Source organism: Acipenser ruthenus, chromosome 17 (assembly GCF_902713425.1).
Source record: "Acipenser ruthenus chromosome 17, fAciRut3.2 maternal haplotype, whole genome shotgun sequence".
Lineage (NCBI taxonomy): Eukaryota > Metazoa > Chordata > Actinopteri > Acipenseriformes > Acipenseridae > Acipenser > Acipenser ruthenus.
Genome location: NC_081205.1, coordinates 20,217,100 through 20,237,859, shown reverse-complemented (window position 1 = coordinate 20,237,859; position 20,760 = coordinate 20,217,100). Strand labels below are relative to the sequence as shown.

The window sequence follows — 20,760 nt, the reverse complement described above, 5'->3', positions numbered from 1 at the left end:
ACAATGGTTGTAAATCTATTAATATTGTATGAATATTACTCCAGATAAAATCAAAGTTACTGTAGGTAATAACTCCTTGAAAGGGAAGCAATTTTCAGTAGCTATTATTTTCCACATCTTTGCTCTGGTAGTCCATTTATTTTTTCTTGGGGAAAACAGTTAACAAGATAAGATACAGTTCCTATAAAAACAAGTCGGATCTGAAGCGATCCCAATGATTCAGCATCAACAACATGGCTTAGTAACCCATTCCATACCCTCACCGCATTGTGTAAGAAAAGTGTCTCCTAGCCTCTGTCCAAAGCCTGTCTCCGTCAAATTTAAGCGGGTATCTTCTTCAGGGCAATCTGCTGTCCACACACCCGTTTTGTCCAGTCGGAAGCAGCAGGGTCTGATCAGACAATAGCACTGCTGAGGGGGTTGCGCTATCATTTCCGGTGTTGTGTTCAGTGTGGCTGCTCTGTGTCTTCCAGAGCTGGATGGCTGTGGGTCGAACCCCTGTTTAAATGGTGGAGTTTGCAAAGGGCACAGAGGGAGCTACCTGTGTCTCTGCAAAGAGGGCTTCATGGGAGAGGCCTGCCAAACAGGTACGGACAACAGAGTTCACTAAGCCTGTGTATATCACCCTCTGACCACAGGGAGCAGGCTGCTGCAGGTTCCCAATGTCAACCACAGTTCTGTCACATTCTGCTGCTCTGCATCCAGGCTGTGAAACGCGCTACTGGAGCACAGAAAAGCAAATACTTAACATGAGCAGCTTTTAATGGACCAGATTCCACAACTAGAACCTCCCACAAATGTGGTTGGTATGGAGAAAAAAAATATTATTTAACTAACCGATATTTAAAACTACAGGTGCATAACACATATTTATGAAGAAACTCCAGGTTCATGTGTAGTGTAAATTTGGATTTTTAATTATAAAAAGGAAGTGTTTAATTCTTTCACGTGTAGAAATGTATTTGTCCTAAGGGCTTCTAATCCTTTGCTAACAAGCAAACTCTACTGAACTCATGACTTCATTATAAGATGCCTTGTTTTCCCAGTAGGAATGTATTACTGTTGCTGCTCTGTTCCTGTCTCCCCCTCTAGCGGAGGACCCCTGCTCACTGCAGCCTTGTGGAAGCCGAGGGTACTGCCGCAGTGACAAGAGCGGGCAGTACATCTGCACCTGTAAAGTAGGACACACTGGGAGGGACTGTGAAAAAGGTACCTCTAGAACTGAGTGAAAAACACACTGTAGCAATTCAAAAACCCTAAAGGACTGTCACAAAGACGGCCGGAGTGGGTGGCGTCAGACCAGAAACAGGAAAATAAACAGAGAGAGATGTGGAGTTTGGTGAAGCTGAGCAAATGCTTTCGCTCAACATTTAATAAATAAACAGAACAGAAAGTAAACGGGGGTAACAAACAAAAACACAAGGAAACGGCACATTCGCCAAAACAAAAGAGATAAACAAAACGGACTATCACTAAACAAAACACGGTGAGCTTCTTTAACGATTATTATTTTTATTATTTATTCTCATTACCTCCGTCTCCAATCCCGTTCTCCACTCACCGAACACACCACCCAAGTGAGTGAAAACATGCTGTTTTTATGCAGCTGTACCGAGACTCGACTGCTAATCAGTCATTCAATTGGAGTCGCAGTACAACTGCACGTGAATTAATAAAGTGCAATTCCCCGTGCTCACATATTACATTTTACTTGCACGTGAAGTGCTGTGCCATCCTCGTGCCTAAATACAAATATACATTTTAAGCACTCGTGTTACACAGACCCGTTTATATCCCGTGTACCAATGACTATACACCAACATTTAACACACCACACGCAACATATAACAGAAAATACACACAGGGGCGTTCACTTCGTCACATATACCCCCTCCTGTGCAAAGCACACATGGCTTCAATGGCCACCTCCCCCCTTAAAATCCCCAAAGTCTCGCTCAAAGTCCTGGGCCAAGAACAGGGACTTTAAGGGGTTGATGGATGGCAATGTTGCCAGTAGCCAGGCTGCTACTGGCCATGCTGTCAGCAGACGTGCTGACAGTGGGGCGAATCTCTCCTCCCACTGTACCACTGGCAGCCAGGGCAAGTCCAGCAGCGGAAAAGCTGCTGGGGTTGGTGGTCTCCAGACCTCCTCCAAGATCTCCAGCAGCGAAACTGCTGCGGGGGAAGGTGGTCTCCTGACCTCTCCCCCCTTTTTCATAGCCGGCAGCTCCCTCTGGTGGGGCTCCGGCCATACTGACCCCTGCGGCCAAGCAGAGCTGACTGCAACCCCTGGCGAAGCAGTTCCAGTGACCCTAGGCGATGCGGAGCGGCTGGCAACCCCAGGCGATGCGGAGCGACAGGCAACCCCAGGCGATGCGGAGCGACAGGCAACCCCAGGCGATGCGGAGCGACAGGCAACCCCAGACGATGCGGAGCGACAGGCAGCCCCAGGCGATGCGGAGCAACAGGCAGCCCCAGGCGATGCCAGACAGGCATCCTTGGGCAAAGCGTGGCAAGCATCCTTGGGCGAAGCGAGGCAGGCATCCTTGGGCGAAGCGAGGCAGGCATCCTTGGGCGAAGCGAGGCAGGCATCCTTGGGCGAAGCGAAGCAGGCATCCTTGGGCGAAGCGAGGCAGGCATCCTTGGGCAAAGCGAGGCAGGCATCCTTGGGCAAAGCGAGGCAGGCATCCTTGGACAAAGCGAGGCAGGCATCCTTGGGCAAAGCGAGGCAGGGAGTCAGAACAAGCTGGGGTGCGGGTGTTGGCCCTCTTCTCGGCCACTGCGGCCGGGCGGTTCTTCCCCGTGCTTCCCTCAGCAGCCTATGCAAGGGCTGCTGAGGACCGCCAGCATCTAGTCCTGGTCCTTCTGGTGAAGGGAGAGGCAGCTCCTGCTCCTCTCCCCCTGATGGTGATGGAGGCAGAGGCAGCTCCAGCTCCTCTCCTCGTGATGGTGGGGGAAGTGATACCAGCAGGCATTCATCCTCTGCTGGTGGGGGAAGTGATACCAGCAGGTGTTCATCCTCTGCTGGTGGGGGAAGTGATACCAGCAGGCATTCATCCTCTGCTGGTGGGGGAAGTGATACCAGCAGGCATTCATCCTCTGCTGGTGGGGAAGTGATACCAGCAGGTATTCGTCCTCTGTTGGTGGGGGAAGTGATACCAGCAGGTATTCATCCTCTGCTGGTGGCCAGGGACCCAGCAGGCATTCACCCTCTGCTGGTGGCCAGGGACCCAGCAGGCATTCACCCTCTGCTGGTGGACGTGGTGGAGGCAGAGGCAGCTCCTGCTGCTCTGCTCCTGCCGGTGGAGGTGGCGGAGGCGTGTAGTCTCCTGATGGCGGAGGAAGGAGCAGCGTCTAGTATACCCTTGTTACAGGGGACTGGTGCGGCTCTCCCTCACTTGCAGGGGACTGGTGCGGCTCTCCCTCCTGTTCTGGAGACAGCGGTGGGACCTCTTCCTCTGGTGCTGGAGACAGCAGCAACGGCTCCTCTCCCTCTGGCGCTGGAGACGGCTCCTCTCCCTCTGGAGGCAAAACCAGCAGGCATTCTTCCTCTGCTGGTGGAGACTTGGGCGGTGGACGTTCTGCCTTCCTCTTCCCCTTTCCCCTTCTCTGCCTCCTCCTCACCTTCCTCTCCTGGGCCAGTTCCTCCTCTCCCTCTTGGTAGGGGCAGCGCACCACCGGGTGCCTGAACTCCCCACAGGCAAGGCACCAGCCTTGGTCATCTAGACCACCGAGGAGGTCCTCCAGATCCTGGCAGCCATCTCTCCAGCTCCAGCCTTCCATTTCTTTATTATTTTTTTTGTTGTTGTTTTTGTTTTTTTTGTTTTTAAACCAGAAACTGCGGTCGGAAGAGGCAGAGGCAGCTCCTGGCGGTGGACTGGTCTCGTGGCCTTTAGGCGAAGCCACTCCTCCGCATCCTCCACCTTTCCCTGATCGAGGGCCTTCAAATAGAGAGGGTCTTCATAGGGGCAAACTTCCCAGAGGTGCCCATACTCCATGCAGGAGGCACACCATGGAGCCCCTCCTTCCTTCAACTCCTCCTGGCGATTACGCCATGGCTGCCTTTCTTCCTCCCATCCCATTTTTTTTTTAAATGAATTTTCAACCCGCAGTATCCCTGGTCTGACGCTTGGAGGCGCTGTTATCCCACTACTAACACCACGTGTCACAAAGACGGCCGGAGTGGGTGGCGTCAGACCAGAAACAGGAAAATAAACAGAGAGAGATGTGGAGTTTGGTGAAGCTGAGCAAATGCTTTCGCTCAGCATTTAATAAATAAACAGAACAGAAAATAAACGGTGGTAACAAACCAAAAACACAAGGACACGGTACATTCGCCAAACAAAAGAGATAAACAAAACGGACTATCACTAAACAAAACACGGTGAGCTTCTTTAACGATTATTATTTTTATTATTTATTCTCTTTACCTCCGTCTCCAATCCCGTTCTCCACTCACCGAACACACCACCCGAGTGAGTGAAAACATGCTGTTTTTATGCAGCTGTACCGAGACTCGACTGCTAATCAGTCATTCAATTGGAGTCGCAGTACAACTGCACATGAATGAATAAAGTGCAATTCCCCGTGCTCACATATTACATTTTACTTGCACGTGTAGTGCTGTGCCATCCTCGTGCCAAAATACAAATATACATTTTAAGCACTCGTGTTACACAGACCCGTTTATATACCGTGTACCAATGACTATACACCAACATTTAACACACCACACGCAACATATAACAGAAAATACACACAGGGGCGGGCACTTCGTCACAAGGACTCATAAGCATTTGTCATTATATGCATACTCTATATATACTAGATAATCATTGTACAATAGGATTTATAGTGATACCAGCAGTAATTATTTTAAGAAAGAAGACAAGTGAGCTAAGGTGCACACAATAACATTGCCTGGGGCCTTATCAAAGTTTTTTGGACTGTTTGTATAAATAACATTCTCTTAGTTTTACCCTCTCTTTGAAACATATAATAAACCTTCTTAAAACAAACTTGATCAACCATAGTGCTAAGTTTAGAAATACTAAAAGAAACTTAAAAATGCAATGACAAACGGTTCAACTAGACAAGTCTTTCTCAATTTCTTCAAAATCAAGAACTCTAACAGTCATTTAGTTAATCAAAACATTCCTTAAAACTTTGTGAATATGGGCCCCTAGTAAGTTATTCTTTACACAGAATGACAGATCTGCTGTATATTGGCTGGTGTGGCCTGGTGCAGTAGCACAGTAATGCTGAACGCACCCTGCTTTCTCTACAGAGCTAATGCCCCCGGCAGCCCTGCAGGTGGTGAGGGTGGAGGAGGGAGAGGTGGAGGTGAGCTGGCGCTCACCGGACGCCCCCCAGGAGCTGATTGACGGCTTTGCTGTCACCTACACACCCATAGGGGGCGGCGATCGCAAGACCGACTACCTGGACAAGCAGCGTTCTACCCACCTGCTGCGCTCGCTGGCACCCGGGCGTCTCTACAACATCACAGCCTTCTCCGTGAAGCGCAACGCCAACAACAACGACATCAGCCAGCCCGTGCTCACCATCGTACGCACCAGTGAGTACTGAAACTGCTCTGCTGAACACGTCTCCAAACATCTTGTTTGATACCAGTTTTACGAGCAAGAAATGAGTGCTCCTTCTCAAGGAAGCTGCAACACATACTTATGCAGGTCAGAATAAATCTGGGGCAATCTGAAACTCTTCTGGGGTCATTTTATGCAACCCATACGGCTACGGGTAGGATATCTGAATTAAGAAGATTAAAAAAGTGAATTACTTATGTTTAGTCATGTGCCATGTATTTAACCATCCCCAGCATCAGGGGTATAGTGGAGGCAGGTCAGCCACACACAGAGTATATCTAGAGAGCCACGTACTTGTGTATTGTGGTGAGAGTAGATCATGGTTAGCTCCTGATTCATGTTACTGTTTTGTTTTTACAGTCATATAGGGAGGTGTATGTTATGAAAAATGTTACCAATGTCAAGTACAGTAAATAGCTAAAAGTTCAGCAGCGTCCTAATTCTGTATAAGGCTGTGTGTGGTGCCCTAAATGTTGGGATCCAGCTCAATGTCCATGTGGTTTCACATTCTTTGATACAGCTGACAGTTTTGTGTGTGTGTGAATCTCTGCAGGGCCACGCAAAGTAGAGGACTTCCACGTAGCCAACGTGTCCACGTCCCGCGTGTGGCTGAAATGGGCGCTCCACAGCAACAGACACACCACGGTCAGCAGGGTGCGTGTCTCACTGCACTCCTCCCACAGTGCAGAGAACATCACAGTGCTGCTGAACACCAACACCACAGAGCACAGCTTCGGGTGAGTAAGCCTTCACTGTCCCACAATCATTTTCAAATGGTTCCTTCATGTCTGCTTGTTCTCTTATCCAGGTTAAACATTTTCATTTGCATATTATTCTTAATGGGACCATTAAGAGATCCCTCGGTGAAATCGAAATATGAATCAAAAGTTCAACAATTTCAACAATCCATCCAAAAATTATTCAGAACATTTGATTGTATAGTTACGGATGACACGTGAAATATGATACAGGTGTTATTATAATAGTCGTAGGTGTACTGCAGGCACCCATTTTCATCAGACAGTGCTGAGTGGTTATTCCTCAACCATAGCAGTAAGTACTAAATAGCTTTACAATGACAATAAACGAGATCAATGATTTTTCTTTTTTAATCATTTATCATGGCCAAACCCTGGTAGTATTTTCAAGTTAAAGTAAATTCACTATATAACATGATAGCATTGGCGAATGAATAAGAAATTACAAAATACAGACGGCCAAAACCAAATCCTTCAGCCAGTTGTTACTTCACCCGCCATTTTATATGCCCTCTGAAGAGCCACCTCTGAAGTGGGAGCATTCTGAGCTCTCTCACAGCGTGGTTCGAGGGAGACTGTGAACACCACAGCTCTCCAGAAGCACACAAATGTCAATAGAATTATCTGATACACTAAGAGCAAGTTTACAAATACAACCTTATTGCAAAATGATAGCCTACCATCTTAGGGGCTGGGCACCACTGCCCTTTGAAGCCTAGGTTTCGATCAGGCTTGGTTGGGTGACACGTGAATTAAGTCTCCACTGAACCCAATAGTGGGATGTAGTGTATTACACAATTACAAAGCAGCACATGGTTCAGCTTCACAGCAGTCTCAAAAAGGATCGGATTGGTATGGAGAATTGCTTGCTCCCTAGAGAAAGGCAGGCTTGTGGCAGGGGCAACTGTAGGAAAGGTTGCATTGCAACTATTTCCCTTCCCTGTGGATAAATACAGTAGTGCTGCTAGTCCTTATCCTTCAGAGCATCAACAGAGAGGCATGGGGGATTAATGAAGAAGCTTTTCAACTCCTGGAGTTGAAATTAGTTTGTTGATCTAAAAAAAACTAGCATAGAGCTGAGCAGAATGTCCAGTACTCCGAGAAGAACAATGACTGAGAAGGACAAAGCCCACCATCTTGCTAGGGTTTGTGCTTTATGAGAAAGTAGTATTGAACAAATGTCCTTGAGACGGCCTTAAGGGCAAGGATTGGCCTTGAGGCTTATTAATTTCATGAGCCTGAAAAAACAACATACCAGTAGATGAATGTATCCAGAAGTGAAGCTCCTAACCTTGTTTCCGAGATAATATGTAAGAAAAACAATTCTAATTTATTATTGGATTGTGAATTTCACAAATCCACTGTTGCAGTTGAATATCATGTTTGTTTATTCTCTCAGGTAAAGCAAAGTGATCTGGGGAAATCATTTGGAATTGTAGTTGATTTAATAATATACAGAGCCGTCTTCGTAGCAAAAGAAAATATTTTTATACAGCTAAGCTCAAAAGCTATGGCTGCTGCCTAATTCAGTGGCAGGATGGAGTTGTAAAAACAAAATTAGCTAATAAAAATACACTTTGGAAAAAAGAGGAAATTGGGAAATACCAGCGAGCGAATATTCCAATTGAAATGCTGCCACAGGGTTTTATTGTCCACTTGTATTTCCCAAAGAATCAACTAAAAAAACAAATTACATTTTCCCTTACCCTGAAAATAAAGGTAATTGTTGGGAATGACGCAAACGTACCTGTTTTATTAAGAAATACTAAAATAAACGTAATAACTCCAGTGACAAATGTTTCGACTAGAAGTATTTTTCATTGTCTTCTAGTCGAAATGTTTGTCATTGAATTTGTTTCTTTTAGTGCTAATTTCCTAGGCACAGTACTATTGGGTGTTTCATAGTTATGGTTGAAATACCTGTTGGGAATATGGCAGAAGAGCCGCCACCAGTACTCTCAATGGGCCAATCAGCAGTCAAATCTAGCTGTCAGCTCCAGTGACTGTTTGTTGCGCATACATTACACAGCATCAAATAGTTTTATTCTACCCACAGCCATTAGTGCAAAATACCAGCACGTTGCAGCAACTTTTCTCATTTAATGTGCCAAGCTGGGATCTGTATAGCATCAAAATAAATGAATCACTTACAATGTAAACAGCCTTGTTCAGAGACTTCAGTAGGGTCCAGGGAATGTTCATTTTAAACCTTTGATGGATCAAACAGTCTGCTTTCTTTACTGGTTATTGGCTGTTTTAGAGCAATAAGCTCTGATTTATTATTAAATCTTTTTTCAATAAACTTAATTTAAAGTACCTTACCCATTAGGGAGGAGGGGAGCATGAAGCTGCCACCTCCTTTTATAAAGCAGGAACCTCAGAAGGTCTGGGGTTTGGTGAGTGAACATTATACTGTCTCTACAGAATAATAATAATACATTCAAAATGAGAGCCATCCGTAGTATGAAAGAGTTAATCACCATGACCTATATTCACTACATACAGATATAGTCTGGCAGCAGCCCTCCTGTACTCAGATTCAGATTCTCTTCATAGCCTGTGCTGAACAATGCAAATACCAACTTTTATCCTAATTGAATAAGCACTTCTCAAAATATATGTAGAGACTTGTTGGGACATACAGAGACAGTCCTAGATATATCCCCTTAATAACTGAAAGGCAAAGAATGCTCTTTTCAGGGTCGGTGCAGTACAGGATGGGGTTGTCTCCTAGCAGGGCAAGCAGAGTAACAGGTTGTTTTGTGTTTCCAGATCCCTGCTCCCCGGGGAGATGTACACTGTGGACATTGTGACTCAGAGCGGGCTGAAGCCAGAGGAACTGCCGACTGTGAGCCAATCAGTAGGGCCGATTCGCCTGTGGACCCGTACGTAACCCCACAGACGACTTCTTCCGTGCCAGAATTCATTTTCAAGTTATTGTCAAGAATAGAATACAACCGTATGAGCATAAATGGAAAGTGTAGACCTTTCACAGAGAGTGGCCAGGGTTACCTAGTCATGTTGTTGAAGCTGAATCATTGGGATACTTGAAGACCCGACTTGAGGTTTTGTAACCAGTCAGCTACTAGGAACTGGACAAGCATTGATGGGCTGGATGGCCTTCTCTTGTTTGTAAAATGTTCTTATATTTCTGTAGGTCTGGGGCACCACTGAAATTTGAAGTTAAACCTAAAAGTACTGGGGTCCCCGAGAGGCTCACCTGGTAAAAAGCATGGCCGCTTGGGGTGCAGGGTGAGTCATACAGTCAGGGAGCGCAGGGTCGTGTCCTGGCTGTGCGAAGTCACCAGTCTGCGCTCGGGATTCCAGAGAGAACATTGCATTGACTCTGACACTCCCATGAGTTAGGGAGGCAAAACAAGCAGGGACTGTGTCTCCTCAGCATGCTACAGCGGACCATACAGGCATCTAGTGAGCTCAAGCGGACACCTGCAAGGCTGGTCTTTGTTCTCCAGAGGCCGGTAGTTTGCCGACACCTGCTTTTAAGTTCCTGGGTGTAAACAGGCAATTGGCTTAGTCATGGGAGGACGCCCTCTGACCTTTAGTTCTGCTGAGCTGTTGTGGGGAATTGCTGTGGTGGGGGAACGTCATTAGACATTCTAAATGGTGGAGAAAATTGGAGGCTAAAATAATTGGGCACCAATCCAAAACCTGTTGATACACATTCCTGAAAATGTGTTTGTGTACAACAGAATACGTAGTCTGTACATTTTAGATCCATTTTATCTGTCAAATCCTTTCTGCTTCCACCCTAGGGCCCCTCGCCCCTCTGAACATGTCATTGTCCTTCATTACCGCGACAACGGCACAGATAACTTGGGAGCGACCTCTGATTGGCTCCCTGGATGGCTACGTGATCAACGTCACGTCCAGCCGCACCACGAAGAGCCGCTACCTGCCGAACGGGAAGATGAGCTCCTACACTGTGCGTGAGCTGTCCCCGGGCCTGCAGTACCGCCTGTCCCTCACTGCCGTGCGCAGTACTGACCACGAGCAGCTGCACAGCGACCCGCTCCGTCTCAACATCACCACCAGTGAGTACCACGAGCAGGCAGGGGGGCAGCCTCTCACTGGGTTATTTCAGTTTAAAACATTTTAAAACATGTTTGCTCCTCTCCCATGTATTGTTCAGTTGAAGAAGACTAACCCCAGGGCTTAATGGAATGAGCTAGGTTGAAGGAAGTTAATTTATTTACTATAGGACAAATAAGAGTTAGGGGGGGACTTGATTGGTGTCTTTAAAATCTTACACGTTGACAAAGTTAACCCTAACAAATACTTTAAGCGCAGCACAGAGCCCAGAACCACAGTTGGAAATTAAGTGGAGTCAAACTTAGTACAGAGGGTAGGAGACACTTCTTCACACAGAGTGTTGAAGGTATGGAATGGGCTACCTAGTCATGTTGTTGATGCTCAATCACTGGGTTCCTTAAGACCCGAAGATATTTTGAGATCAGCTACTAGGAACCTCATGAGCTGAATGGCCTCCTCTGGTTCATAACTTAACGTTTCTGACAGGTTAGTTTATGCTGGCCGTCATATAAGTTTGCACATTACGATTTTTTTCAACCAAAATGGGACAGGAGCATGGAGTGAAAATTGGTGTCTACACCAAAAACAAGTCTGGAATGAGTTCCAGCACTATTGATAATGACCTAGACTTGTAAATAAACTGGTGCTGGAACAAACATGTTGAATATTCTGTCATGATTAAGCTGGAAAAAAAAAGAAATTTTCAGTGATAATGCTGCTAATGCTTATAGGTTAAGAAAGACAGAGTTGGTATTGCTGCTTTCGCTTCAGTGGTCAGTGAAGTTCTGAAGAGCAAGCAACAACACCAGTCTATATCTGTCTACCTCAGACAGCGCCACCAACAGGCTGCCTCCCACACTACAGGACTTTAGTATATACCAAAAACATGCAGTGCTTTGTTCCAGCCTGTATCATAATAACTTTTAATTCTCTTAAAATAAGAGGGGCACTGTGATCATTATGAAACTGAGAGGGAGGAAGTGACAGCAACACTTTCCCATGGTACGCATGTCTCATGTTCCTGTCGTCTTACCCTTGTTTCTGCAGTGCTGTCAGATGAAAGGTCTGGCAGGAGAGAGAGTGCTGGGTCTGTGGGTCGAGGTCCCCAGGTGGTGAGCGGCCGAGCCCCCAGCAGCCGTCCTCTTCCCACAGTCCAGCTCGACAGGGAGAACTTTGACGAGATCCCCAGGTGGGTCATGTTTCAAAACGCTATTTAAAATAAAGCATAGCAATTCCAATGCTTCTTTCAAGCTAAAACTCATATCCTACCCTTGTCCAACAAAACCAGTTCTGATTTTAAAATGTAATTTTATTGGAATAATGAAAAACTACTTTGAGTGTCTTTTCCTTCTTTTCCAAGACTGCCTTTTTGTGGTGTTAAATAGGTAGATTAATTTTGCCTTGAGGCATTTATTTTTGGGGTATTTGTATCCATGTGAAGAAATCTCACTTTGATTGTCAGTGCAGTTTAAAATCATGCTTCATTTTAACATTCTAAGGTGCTAAAACAAACCATATAAATACACCTGTCCACACACCTGAAAATCTTGCTCCCAAGACCTAACCTCAACCCCCCGTTCATCTCTGACAAAATATTCCAGCTGACCTGTGTGACCTTTTAGACCATAAATAATATATTAATGAAGAATAATGGACGAGTAACACAGAGCAACCATTAACTTCTGCATCTTCCTGGAAAGCAATAGTGACCTCTAGCTGTCAATTTTGGGAATATCATCCCACAAAAATCACACACAACAGCCTTTTGTAGGGCTTTTTAAATCTGAATATTGAAGTAGTCCAGCAGAACATGGTGATCAAGGGCAGACCAATTAGATGCTGATGTGAAGGCTGGGTGCTAACTCTGTACCTTGTGCTTCACAAACCAGCCCCTTAGCCGCTGTGCTGCAGTTACAGAGGGTGAACTAATGTATTAAGTGCTGTTACCTCCTTCACTGATACACGCTATAAAAATATCATGTCATCTACTGTATTAACACTGCATGACTTATAAAAGTTTCCCATTGTGAAAGCATAGCAAAGTGTAATCAAGCTCAGTGAAAACATGGTAAAGTATAGGCAAGCACTGTAAAGCCCAGAGAGGTATGGTAAAGCAAATTTAAAAACATGGCAAATCATAGTAAACTGTGGTAAATGCACAGTATAACTATAGGAAAAGCTGCAAATTACTGTGGTACTTTTCACACGTGGTATTCAGACACCTTTTAGTGCTGTAGCACTGCACACTATAAATGCTCAGAGTAATTAGAAATGGGTCCATTTGTAACTCTTTGCACTTGACTTGCAGATACACTGAGCTGATTGACGGCCGGGGAAGAATCACTGCCAAGTTTAGCAACCTACAGAACAAGGCTATCACACACCGTGCACGTACGTATAACCATCGCCACAGAATGCACCAGGGCTGCGTCTTTATTATTAACTTCATTGTTCTGGTCCTGTGTGGTGGGGCTGGTTCTGAAAAAACAAATTCAGATCACTCTGTGAACCCTCCCAGGTTTATGTGATGTGTGGACTTTTTAGATGAATGGTAGTCTACCTGATTCCTCAAATAAGTTCAGAATCTGCTCTTCAGTTCTAGTTGTCTGTCGTAGACATATGTGATGTAGGCTGGGTCCCCCAAGGTGCATTTATATTAGTTATAGCCAGATCAATCCAGTGCACAGCAGCAAAACAAAAGGAGCCCTGATCCATAGTTACAGATCGTTAGATATAGCTGGATTGTATTAGAACTGATCTAGTCTGCAATAGCAAGCAGCTAGAACTGAAAATCTCCAAGACTCCAGTGAAAGCACCTTAGGACAGACTTACCGGTTTGTTTTTAAATAAACACAGCGTTTGAGTAATCACAATAAGAACCACTCAAAATGATTGCAAACCTCATAAACACGCAAAGAAAAAAGAAGAAATTAAATCTGAAGTTAATTACTCTAATGTCAATCATTTTGCTCCAATCGTACAGTAAAATGTATATCAATTAGAAATCTATACACCAAAATAAATTTCTGTACATAATTGATCATGTATTTTCTGAGTACTGTATTTGGGTATTCTGTTCAAGGACCCGAGTCTCCAATCAAGTTAGAGAACATAGAGGAGACAACCAATAAAATCAGCCTGGCCCTCGAGATCCCAGAGGCGGAGAACAGAAAGACAGGTGGGTCCTACGCTGGGCCTGTATGAAATACAGTGATAGCTACACCCGCGGGTCTGTGTAATACAGCTTCACGGAACACTGTTCATGTTTTCAGTTTATTGACACTGTTTAAATATATATATGGTTCAAATCCCACCTCAGCCACTGACTGACTCACTGTGTGACCCTGAGCAAGTCACTTAACCTCCTTGTGCTCCATCCTGCGGATGAGATTTTTAAATCAATGTCCTATTGTAAGTGACTCTGCATATAATGCACAGTTCAGCCTCCCTCTGTAAAGCGCTTTGTGATGGTGGTCCACTGTGAAAGGCACTATATAAAAAATAAAGATATTATTATTATTAGTGGTAAAGCATCCTGTACAAGGCTGGTTTACGCCCTTTAAACAGTTGACCCAGACACAAGAACTGCAGTTTTAGTGCTTTTCTACGCACTTTTATTCACAAACACAAATTAACAAAACAGAGCAACAAAACAAAACAAAACAGCTCCTTATTTGGAGTGCTAACTAAACTTTTCACAGCTAACCGGATGGCTAAGTCATTTACCGGTTACCAGACCACTTACACACAGTGCGCGTAATATTCACAGTACCTTTCTTCAGGTGCCTTCACAGCCCTACACTACAGGCAGGTGTCCCTCATTCTATTAGAGTGTTTAAAAAATAATCAATAAGATTGTTTACTTAATTTTTTTTACTGGCGCAACCTAATAAATTACTCTGCTGTTAACTTGCTGAACACACACAGCCACATTCTTGACATTAAAGATAAAATGGCAAACAATTTTCACTGTGTCCGACCGAAAACGGGGATGTTTTCCCAGGACGTCCAGTAAGCCTGTCTGCATGGTGTGTTTCAGAGGAGCAGACGGGCTGCAAGTCAAACCTGTGTCGAAACGGAGGGACATGTGTTAAAGGACCAGACTCCTACCTGTGTGAATGCAATGTGGGCTTTAAAGGAAAGCACTGTGAGCTATGTGAGTATGTAGAACACTGAGGTTCATATTTATAGAGCGAGTATCAAAACCTTTTTAGTTACTAGTTTTGTAATGTAACAGTTAATATGGTGCTAATTTTGAAGACCTTGATAAAGTAGGCCTAGTTCTCCTGTCCTTACTCTGATTCTGTTGAGAAAACATTTTCTCTTTCTTTGGACACCTCATTGTCCCTAAACTTCATACACATAGAAACACATCACCAAACCCCATTCTCAGCACCAGCACTGTCACCCACTTCCTTCAAGCCCTAAACTTTGGGCTGTCCATTAAACTCTAGTTCACTCTAAGTCATGCAGTCATAGATGTTGCCATCTTAAAGAGCTGACCTCATTGTAACATGACCTTATTGTGTTTGTATGACTGATGTGGCCAGGGCCTTGACTGGTATTTCTATTTGCAGTCTGTCAGAGAGTTCCCCACCCCTGTACACGACTCTACTCCGAAACAAAGACCATCCCAGTCTGGGAGGGGGGGGTTTGCCATTACTTGTGAGTACAAATTGTTATTCCCGTGTCTTTAGCCAGTTTATCTATTATGGAATGGAGGACAAGAGGCTTGTGTCAGTTGTTACAAATGTCATAAACAACAAATTCTTCTAGGGCAGGGGTGATCCTGGTCCTGGAGGGCCGGTGTCCCTCCTGGTTTTTGTGCCAATTGTACACTAAATTGCTTAATTGGACCAATTAAGCTTCTAATAACTGCTTGATTGGTCCAATTAAGTAATTTAGGGCACAGTTGCAACAAAAGACAGGAGGACACCGGCCCTCCAGGACCAGAATTGGGCACCCCTGTTCTAGGGGGTTGAATTGAAAGTTGTCTTAAGTTGTTACTTTTCCATCTAAGGATTCTAATTGGTGTCTATAATGATTTAGAGTAAATTGCTTTAAGAATTTAGCCCTTTGAATATTTTATTCAGAATATAATGTATGTTTTAAGTGTTTGGTGGCTACCTTTGCTGTGTCAGGCCTGCAAGTGAAGAGAGTGTGGTCTGTCATACAAAGAGTGCAAGAGAAAATACACTCTAACTTGATTAGAGGTAGCTCATAAAAATGAGTTAATACATTTAAATAAAAAACAGACAAAAAGCTGACATGAACACAAATAATCTGTTTATGCAGATTATTTTAATTACCCTCTTGCCTCCCCTCTTGTTTGTATACAGTAGTTTTCATTTCACATCCCTGAAGGTAAACCATTTTGGTCTGCGGTATATTAAGCAGAGATAGACTGAGGACAGTTCTGTACACAGAGAGTGGTGAGGGTATGGACTGGGTTACCTAGGCATGCTGTTGAGGCAGAATCACTGGGATCCTTTAAGACTCAAGTTCTGAGCTCAATCATCTGCTAGAAACCAGACAAGCTAAGATGGGCCGAATGGCCTCCACTTGTTCCTAAACATTTTCTAATACATTCGGTATTGTGCTAGAAGCCAATGAAGTGCATTGCATTAATGTGGTCTAGGTATTTATTAGGCCTGTGACGTGTTATTTTCTCCCTACAGGTATAAACGGACCTATAAGGTTCATCAGGACATTTGTTACAGGGAAATCTGTGAGCCGCTTTTACAGAAGAAACCTCCAAGTAAGTGCTTTACCTTTCTCAGGGAGGCTAATTGCATTCAGTCCCGTATTTAGGGTACCACTGAACTTGTGAGATGGATTGCTCACATTTTTTTGAAAAGAGGAGACAATTATCTTGTCAGGGATAAGAGAATATTTAGTGACAAGTAGTCTAAGTGAGGTTATCCGGCAACAAACTCCCCATCCTGAGGTGTACTGCCTTCCTAGAAACAGGAGAGCATTTCAGGGGATCCATTCTACTTGTGAGATGTCAAGCTTATTAAAATACGCTGCATTTTTAAAGAGATGATTATCTTTTCAGGGTTACCAAGATATTCAGTAAGTGAGGGTAATAAACTCCCCAGCCCCAATCGCTCTCTAAGTAATCTGTTGTTTCCATTATGTGTCAGTTATATAAACTCCACTATAAATACCTTGTCTATCATCAACCAGTGCATTCGGTCTTGCTCTTATTAAAGTTTACCATGGTAGTACAGTAGTAATATTAAACTTTTCTCTGCATTCCTCTTGTTATACTATGTACTGTATATACTGTAGCTGGCTTTACCATGACTATTGAGATTTTTGTAGTGGCTTAACATGCTTGCCTGTGCTTTAGCTATACTTTTATAATGGCAATCAATTTTTATAAGGGATATCCTTCATTCACTGAAAATCAATCAACATCTCTAAGACAAACTGATCCCAAAGATCCTTTAAGAATACACACTGAATTTTCTTTATTTATTTTTTTTAGTTGATGCAAAATTGACACTGATCACTACCAAACAGTACTGTTCTGTTCTGCAGTCCTGGCATTGTGCTGCTTGCCCAGATATCAGCTGTTGTTTTAGGAGAGAATACGCTTCATTGCCACAGCTGGTGTTACTGTGTTAATGGCCCACATGTTAACCACTTGTCGAGAATTATTGCAGAAAGCTGTCTTGACTAGAGCACATCCCTAGTTTCATCTTTCCTGTAAGTGCTAGGATTAAGGTGTTTTATTGAATGTCTCAGAACAGGTTCAACACATCACCGTGGAATTTAATTTCAGAACCATGGAAGAAAGTGTAACACCTCCTTGATTTTAATTGGTTCTCTCTTTCTTTCAATCAGGAGACAGACGATTGTATAGGCACAAGTGAGTGGTTGGTAAGTATTTGAAAATGTAAGATTTACTGTATATATTGTTCTATGTTTTCATCCCAGTTCTAGCTATAGCAAATAATGAAATACAATGTAAGTGGTTGACCAGATTTACTAAGCTTGGGCCCCAGTGTAAAGTTTACACTATTTGTGTGTTTTTCAGAAAAATCTAGAAATAAACCATATTTAGAAACAATACTTAAGTGCTAGCGCACTTGTGTGTGAATATATCCTGGAATAGCCAGGCTCTCTGTATATAAAGTCTAAAATGTATATAGATCTTCTGTAATTAATACGTTCTTTGATGTACAGATTAGAAATATGCTCTACAGTGAAGGTGTCTTTGAGATTCATGGGACATATTCTCAAAGCAATGTACTCCAATTAGCACCCTTTTTTCTGGAAGATACACATTTAGAATGGTTTATTTTTTTATTTCTACTTTAGTCATTTTTTCCTTTCTGATACAAATGCTGAATTGGTGTAAATAGTCTGAAAATCTAGGCCATAATCTCAGAATATCTAGGTTGACAGTTGTTGTTTTGTTTTTCAGGAAGGAGCATTTAACAAGATAAAGATGGGGGGGTCTGGGATTCCTTGGCAACCGGTTCTGTTTCCCTAGCAACCTTTCCCCTCCCAATTACATACACTGTAATCTCTCTGAGCTATTCAACTGGAATCCAAAGTTCCAACACAAAAACATTTCTATAGGAGAGGCACAGCTATCATCTGTACACCCCTTACACATCTACCAGCTTCAAGAGGCAAACTATAACGACAGCCTCCAATAACCCACAAAACTCACAACCTGCTGTTCTTTACACTGCAGGTTATTTCTCCAGCACTTCTGAAGGTCTAATTTCACATCCTTTCATGTCATTTCCTTGCTTTCCTTGCCAGCTTTTTTATACCTGAGATTTTCAACCTTCTCAAACGTAATTCATAGACTGGGACATTCAGTCTCCTGAAATGGAGGCACAGAAGAATACTTCATAAATGAATAAATCAGTAGCAATGACAGATGGTTATCAGGGACCAACAGTGCCTCAAATCCAGAATTACTGCGAGAAGGCACGTTATTCTTGTCTGATATTGAATGGGAGTTTTTAAGCTTTAGTTCTGGGTAAGATGACAACCCCCAACGCTCAACGCACCCCTCTACCAATTTACCAGTACATTATAAACATATCCCAGTGATATAGCTTTGCTTTTGTTCTATTGGGACCCTCCACCCCCTACCACCATTGCAGCTAGACCTTGTTCTAAGATACCCTTAGTCAAACAGATTGAAGTTTATTAAACACAATCCGTTCAATAAAATATTTTTTGTTATTGCGGGGGTGGCCTTAACAATATAGAAGTTACAATATGTGTTTTTTGACTTCAGAACCATATAGTTGCTTGGTCTTTAAGGCTTCAAAACAGCGAGGCAGTGCCATTCCAATGGTTGGAGCCATGGACTGGATGCCAGGCTATCTTGGATTCAGACCCCTGCTTAGGCATTATGTGACCCAGGGCCCAAGTCACTTAACCTCCATGCTTCAATCCCAGAAACTCCCCCAAAACAGTAGGGCCCATTTTAATTATATGAAAGGTATATTTGTATTTGTATATCTCAGTTGAACTCTGTCACTTAACCAGATCCCTGAGCTAATCTTTCTCTGCTAGCGACTTTGTAAATAGTGTTTATAGGATGCTTTTTTTTTTTTTTTGTAGGTGAATATTTTAATTACAAATAGTCATTTTTATTTCTTTTTTCTGTATGCATATTTTAATCAGGAAATATCTAAAGTGTAAGTTGGATGATTTTTTTTTTTTTTGGTATATCACATTATTATTTTATTTCCAAATTGGAAATCAATTTTCCTGTAGATATGTCTAGACAGATGGAGTGATGGGCACAGGTCACCTACTGAGTGGCACTGTTCTGTGTCTATGGAAACCAGTTTCCTCAGCTTTCCTGACATCATGAGATTGATGGAAAGAGAGCTTCAGAGAGGTGCCACGTGGCTCTTTTCTGGCCTTTTCAGCAAAATCCTAAACAGTGACAGAACTCTGTTCTGTAAAGTCCTGACAAAAATAAAACAAACAAAGGCCCTGTCCACACTACATAACCAATCTCGAGAACCGTACTCAAAAACGTTTTAATGAATCCAGCTCAAAGCGTCCACACTAAAGTACCGTACAAGCAGCCTCAGAAACTATACGGTACAGCAGTATTGACAGTTGTTCTCAACTTTAGGCACCTGTTCTTAGGACTGTATTTGTAATGTCCGTGAGGCAAAACATATCAGAAAGCATTTTGGGATATTGGAGGATACACAAAAAATGTATTTCAGTATTAGAGCGTCCACACTTCTGACAAACTGCAGTACCTGATCTAATTTAGAACCAGACTGGAGACTACCCCTACAGGTCGTAAAGCAGTGCTATGCCTTGTGAACTATACAGTTGTGCAGGAGAAATTCAGAGGGCTTTTTTTAAAAACAAGTTGATTCCCTGCTTCCCTACTTTAAAGTAGAAAAAAGATCTGAGTCAATAGGTTATAAGATGTTCTCCATGGATAGCATGAAGATCTCAATACATTTGTGTTCTCAATGGAAGACATCTTCCAATCCCAGCTGTCATGCCGTTTTGTCCTGACGTTCAAACCAAGTTTCAAGTACAGTTCTACATAAAAGAGCAAGGCAACCACCAAACCGAGGAAGGGGATATTGTCAACTACAGTATCAACTGATTTAAAATTCGAAGAGTCTTCCAGAAATGTATTTTCTCTTTTTTGGACCAAAATACTTGACATTCCTTTGTTAGTGCAGGACTAGTGCATGGAGAGAAGCAAAGCAAATCCACCAGAGACTGCTTTCCATTGGCTTCAACCTCCAGTGGTCCTTCAGCTTCCTTCAGCTTGGGAAAGCAAACTGGACTGGGTGTAGAATGGATTCAAAGTGATCAGAGCTTCCAATCTGCATTCCTTCCACAACCCAACAGCACCACCTGCAAGGGACCGAAGGATGAATTAACCTGTAAATTGTTACTTGGAAATGTGATTTTAATGAGAAATAAATGTACAGAATGGTGTAAGTATGTCTGGTATGTGTATACTGTCCTCTCTCTCTCTCTCACATACACTTACAGAATTTATAGAATTAGCCAAAGACATGTTTTGTGAGGCCAGACCAGGTAGCTGAGAAGGGAAAGGCACCAAGAAACACCCATTTAAACTTCCTAAATCTATTGCATGATACTTGCAAACCTCTGTATGTGCCTAATTACATTTTAAAAAGCCAGATAAATCATAATGCTACAGACCTCACCCACCACAGAGATCTGTGAGTTTCATGACCAGTGGCACCAATGCAGAAACCCATTTCTTGGGTAAACTGAAGAACAAATGTCCCACCCGGTTGTTCCACAGGAGGGAATATCGCTCATGAAAATCAATGGCAGGTTTCACATAGAATATGTTG

The 20,760-nt window shown here is 43.3% G+C and overlaps 1 protein-coding gene across 4 annotated transcripts in view; it reads left to right on the top strand.

Moving 5' to 3' along the window:
• The window catches only part of LOC117423723 (sushi, nidogen and EGF-like domain-containing protein 1), a 65,386-nt gene extending 45,012 nt beyond the window's left edge, over positions 1–20,374 (top strand). For all 4 annotated transcript variants that reach the window (XM_058990087.1, XM_058990086.1, XM_058990088.1 and 1 more), the window contains 14 exons: positions 474–587; positions 1,093–1,209; positions 5,288–5,575; positions 6,157–6,340; positions 9,134–9,246; positions 10,135–10,413; positions 11,459–11,600; positions 12,720–12,802; positions 13,494–13,589; positions 14,451–14,567; positions 14,989–15,076; positions 16,090–16,169; positions 17,264–17,299; positions 17,847–20,374. In XM_058990087.1, the coding sequence (XP_058846070.1) occupies positions 474–587; positions 1,093–1,209; positions 5,288–5,575; positions 6,157–6,340; positions 9,134–9,246; positions 10,135–10,413; positions 11,459–11,600; positions 12,720–12,802; positions 13,494–13,589; positions 14,451–14,567; positions 14,989–15,076; positions 16,090–16,169; positions 17,264–17,292 (1,730 nt within the window). In that variant the 3' untranslated portion in view covers positions 17,293–17,299; positions 17,847–20,374. The remainder of the gene's footprint in view (positions 1–473; positions 588–1,092; positions 1,210–5,287; positions 5,576–6,156; positions 6,341–9,133; positions 9,247–10,134; positions 10,414–11,458; positions 11,601–12,719; positions 12,803–13,493; positions 13,590–14,450; positions 14,568–14,988; positions 15,077–16,089; positions 16,170–17,263; positions 17,300–17,846) is intronic.
• Positions 20,375–20,760: the final 386 nt, after the last annotated feature.